The sequence below is a fragment of the Malus sylvestris genome, chromosome 1 (assembly GCF_916048215.2).
Source record: "Malus sylvestris chromosome 1, drMalSylv7.2, whole genome shotgun sequence".
In the NCBI taxonomy this organism is placed as follows: Eukaryota; Viridiplantae; Streptophyta; class Magnoliopsida; order Rosales; family Rosaceae; genus Malus; species Malus sylvestris.
The window spans coordinates 24,560,701-24,565,894 of record NC_062260.1 but is presented as its reverse complement, the minus strand read 5'-3'; the positions used below and the strand labels follow the sequence as shown (position 1 = coordinate 24,565,894).

Below are 5,194 nucleotides of genomic sequence, written 5' to 3'. Positions count from 1 at the left end.
ATTCAGGAATCCTTTTCGATCGAGACTTGGATAGATAACCAGTCACCTTCGATGCAGTGCTATCTATGTCGACTAAAGATGCTGCGAGACCGGCTGGTTCTACGGTGACAGTGTTATCTATGCCAACTGAAGATATCACTGGTTGCCTTCATGTTTAACCAAACTGAAGGTGTGTCGGTGAAAAAAGCAAAGGAAAAAGTCTCAAGTTTGTTGAGAGAATTTGCGCAGGGCAGTTGTGTGTTGAATTGAAGGGGGCCTCCTGTTTTCTACGCATCTCATACTTATAGGACTATCATCTTGATAATCGTCGTGTTGTAAAACTGCCGTCAATTCCAACGCTTCCTCTTGCATAACAATTTCATGCAAAATAAAAGATTGTTATGCCTTATCACTTACCAGCACGACACCACCATGTGCTAATTAATAGCATGTACCAATTATTAGCACATATCTTTATGTTGTTAAGTATCTTAATTTGAAATATACCACATCCTGCATGCACGGCTAACCAACTCCAAGCACACGTGGAGTTGATTCTCTGTTGATTACGCATCCTGGCATCCCATTTAAACGCATGCATTAATCTTCTGTGCCAATCAATATCCGTTTGCCAACCAACTCCGCAATATATTAAAACTCTTGATAAAACGCTCTAATCCTCCAATCCACCATGCGTCCAAACTCCAAGAGTCCCAAATCAAATTGAACTGCATTACTTGCTTTGGAAATATAATTTGCATCTCATCTAGCTTTAAACAACCAGCTGGATATAGCTAATATTAGGTTTAGATAATCTAACATATATTAAGAGATAATATTATGATTAAAACCACAATATTATTCTTTAATAATAGTTGAAAATCATCTTAACCACTTTATCATCCAACGGTCTAAAACTCTACTCATCTAACGGCTTCGATTACTCAAACCGATTGTGTAATTTTGGGCCCAAACAGATATATAATGCGAGATAGTTAATAAAAAAGTACTTCTGATGCTAAAAATAATATGTGAGTTCTCTCTCTTCTTCCGCACCCTTTGATCCTATTCGTAAAGAAATAGACATTTTACCCTATCCAATTTAGCCTCTGACTCTAGAAAAGAAAAATAAATCTTTTTTTTTAATCCACCATTAAAATCCATATCTCTGCAAATTTCTTAATTTCCGATGAGATTCTCTACTGAATGTCGCATTTGGTACGTTTTTAATTTAATCAGAAGGTTAAGTTATTTATACGCATCGAATTTGTCTATTAAAGTTACGATTTTGAGAATAATTTAAAATGAAGAACGTGATATTCTTTTTCCTTTCCGCATGCAACATGAGATTGGATCTACCGTAAGAATAATGCTTTATCCCATTGTTTTACATTAATTATTATATAATTTAATATCAACAAAAAATTAAACATATAATTTATAGTACTAATTTCAACTAACCCACCGAAAAATAAAAATCCTGCCGCCCTTGTCTGTGGCTGAGAGCTTTCAACCTGTATATTTGGTAAGGTGGGTGGAAGTGACGTGAGGTCGGGGGTTGCATATTGGATTGGCCTAAAGCGATAAGCCACTCATTTTATTCCTTCTTTATTTTCTGTCGTGGTTCGGCAGATCGTCAAACGTCTTGCTTTTTCTTTCTTCTTGTTCGGGGCAGGGCAATAAGGACGGTTATAGGAAGGGAGAAAATTCTACATTTTTTGACAGATCGTCAAGTGTCTTGCTTTTTCTTTCTTCTTGTTCGGGGGAGGGCAATAAGGATGGTAATAGGAGGGGCGAGGATTATACTTCTCTCAGCAGTTCGTCATACGTCTTGTTTTTTCTTTCTTCTGTTTCGGGGCAAAAGGGAAAAATAAAGTAGAAAAATACAAGTGGAGCAGTTAAAGAAGTACGAAAGAGAGGAAAGTGGAAGCTTTGAAGGCATCAACTTAACAAACACGGCGGCCTCCAACCATCGTGACGTGAAGACCAACCAATGCAGTGATGATTCGACTTCACATAACGATGGTTAACCAACAAACAACCCAACCTCACCGGATCCTTTTCCTAAGGATCTTAAAGATTTCGTGATCGTGACCGTTCACTATCGTATATCGTGCGGTAAAAAATCATTTCAAAATTTAAAATTTAAAATTAAATATAAATAATACCTAACGAAAATTGATCGCACAATGTACGATGAATGGTCAAGATCACAAGATTCTTAGGATCCTTAGTAAAAGAATCTGACGAGGATCCTTTTCCCAACCAAACGACCGATTAACCACAAAGTAATTTTTATTATATATTGAGAAATGTTACAGGAACACTCTTAAGGTGAGATTCATTCTCTATTACTTTACAATTCAATGTCAATTTTTATATCAATATTATAAAAGTAATATTAAAAAAATAACGAATCCAACTTGAGATTTTAAATAAATGCTCTTACTCTTCATTACATGATGAAAATCATCGAACACAAGATCTCAAATGCAAAATAAATAGCCTTGCTCTTATCATGTGACGAAAATCGAACACAAAAAAACTACAAAATAGATAAACACTCTTAATCACGTAAAAAAGATAGAATCAATACTTCAAATTCAAGTTGTTCAACTACGTGTGATCTACGAAATGAGTTCTCTTGCTTTCTAAGAGTGCATAATTGCTAACATTTGAATTTAATATCAAAAGTAAAAAATAAAAGAGATCCATTTTAAACGCTATGCATTGTTGTTCACCAGCATTTAGTATGGTTTATGATCATCATCTTATTTATCACTGTTAGATGAGTTTGAATTTTAGGATTTGTGCTTATCTACTACACGAATCTTGAAATATCTTAAAATTCAAATTCTTCTAACAAGGATGGTGAGCATACACTAAATGATGGTGAACAAAAATGCTCCTTATCTTGGACAATGATTGTCTGCCCTCCCATTTCTGGTGCCCTCCTATGCCCTACTGTTTATGTGATTATGGTTAAATCACATCAACATTTTATATTATTATTCATTTTTATCTTATTATCTTTATAAAAAAATATCTATAAAATGATAACGTGACTTAACTACGATCACACAAAATAACAAAAAGTGGGAGGGCAGACAATGCTTGTCCACTTATCTTTTAACTCCCAATACCAAATCTGACAACGACAAAGAAGACGCGTGGGGGAGAGAGAGAGAAAGAGTGACAAACTGACGGAAGCAGAAGACAACACAAAGAAAGCATGAAACGCGGCATCACTCTGCTTTACACACATCACATGGGCGCTCATCGTCTCGGGAGACATGGAAAGCTTTCCACGGCGCAGCACCGACACCTCACCGCCAAGCCAGGAATACGTGATAGCCTTTGAGATTATTTAGTCACGGAAGCCAATGCAAAGACGGCCACCTCGCCGCCACTCCACCTAACCCAAGAATAAAAACACACAACCCCAACCACCGCCAAACACCAGCCGCCGCCGCTAAACCCAAGCCCAATGGAGCTTCCGGAAGAACTCATCGTCGACATCCTCAAACGGCTTCCCCCCAAATCCCTCGTCCGATTCAGGTGCGTCTGCAAACCATGGTGCTCTCTGATTAAAAGCCCGAGTTTCGTCCGAGCCCTTCTGAAGAAAAACCGAGCCATGTTCCAATCCGAGCTGGGAACCAGCACCCGCGTGATTTTGTCGCGTTACTGCGACACCCTTTTGTCGATGGAGTCCGAAAACAACAATGTTGTCGGGACTGTCGAGCTTGACTTCGCTCTGGTTCGGAACTTGCCGTATTACGTAAAGGGACACTCCGATGGGCTGCTCTGTGTGGTTATCAATGATGGGATCGAGGGTGTGGCTGTAATTTACAACCCGACGATCCAGGAGTACCGGAAGCTCCCTTCTCCTCAGAACTTCAGAAGTACGAGGGAGGTGCTGGGTTTGGGTTACGATGCGTCAATCGATGATTACAAGGTTGTTCGAGTCCCGTCGAACTATTGCCGGCTGAAAGTTACGGGTTACAAGCCGCAGGTCGAGGTATTGGAACTGAAAACCAATTTCTGGAGGAAGATTCCAGACGAGGATACGCCGCCGTTTTTCATTGAGCATATTTTCCAATCAACGGAAGTGAATGGCGGATTGTATTGGATGGCAGAGGACCACGATTCGGGGAGGTGTCTGATCCTGCGATTCGATTTGGCCGAGGAGAAGTTTAAGGTGGTGCCGCCACCGCCAGATGAGAGTGGTCGGAGTATAGCGTGGATTGGATCTTTGAAAGACCACCTTTGTGTCGTGCACACTCGGAGGTTGAGTGATGTTCATGTTTGGGGAACAAAAGATGACAAGAACTGGAGTAAGATCATCACCACTTCGAAGTTTCCGAGGATTCCGACCAAAGACCCGTTCCTCGATTCGTTTCGGTACATGCCGCTGTCTTTTACCAAGAAGGGAGCTGTGCTGATGAGCGTTGGAGGGGAGAGGTTTGTGACATTAGATACAAAAGACAATACATTCGAACACGTCGACATCAAGGGTGCGAATCACTGGTTGCAGGAGACGGTGTATTGCGAGACTCTTGTTTCGCCCGGAGGTGGTGTGAATCCGACAGAGTCAGCGGCGGGGTTGGGGTCGGACGTTGGTGCGTCGGATGAAGAGGACCAATCAGATGGGGAAAGCGCGAGTAATAGCCTCAGGCAATTGCTGCTTGGTTTGAAGAGGGAAGTTCATAACTTGTTGGCTTGTACCGTTAGCCACGGGAATATCAGAGGTGCGGATTGAGAAGACTTCATACTTGACTACACAAAACAATTTGATTAGTTTTGAATACCGTCGCAGCAGTTGCAGTCGCATCCGCCTGCAGGAAAGATCCTCTCCAGCATGTTTGCTGGTTTAAGTGTTGTGAGTTTGTTGTATATAACCCACAAGATCTTCTCTTTTCTTTTGTAATGAACCGAGGCAACAAATTGTATGTGTAAGTCAACGAGTTGTATGTGTAAGTCAACTTTTATATATAATATGCTATGTTATGTTGCATTTGTCTAATGGGTCAGCGTCAAGTATTCGATCAGATCAAGAAGAATACTTGACCAGATCAACAAGAAATCGTTGTCCCGTTTGAATTTGGCCGGATGTATGAGCACAGAGGGGATGAATCCCAGTGTATGTAAAAACCTCTGCAAATAAATGTATGCTGAATTCTGCAAAAACTCTCACTTGAAGTAGTCAACAGGTTCA

The 5,194-nt window shown here is 40.4% G+C and overlaps 1 protein-coding gene across 1 annotated transcript; it reads left to right on the top strand.

Moving 5' to 3' along the window:
• Positions 1-3,131: 3,131 nt before the first annotated feature.
• Positions 3,132-4,993, top strand: LOC126589993 (putative F-box protein At3g16210). The gene has a single exon (XM_050255491.1). The coding sequence runs from the start codon at positions 3,467-3,469 to the stop codon at positions 4,736-4,738; it is 1,272 nt and encodes a 423-aa protein (XP_050111448.1). The 5' UTR covers positions 3,132-3,466; the 3' UTR covers positions 4,739-4,993.
• Positions 4,994-5,194: the final 201 nt, after the last annotated feature.

What these genes read in the sequence shown, in the direction of transcription:
- LOC126589993 (XM_050255491.1), top strand. Translation starts at nt 3,467, where the DNA reads ATGGAGCTTCCGGAAGAACTCATCGTCGACATCCTCAAACGGCTTCCC.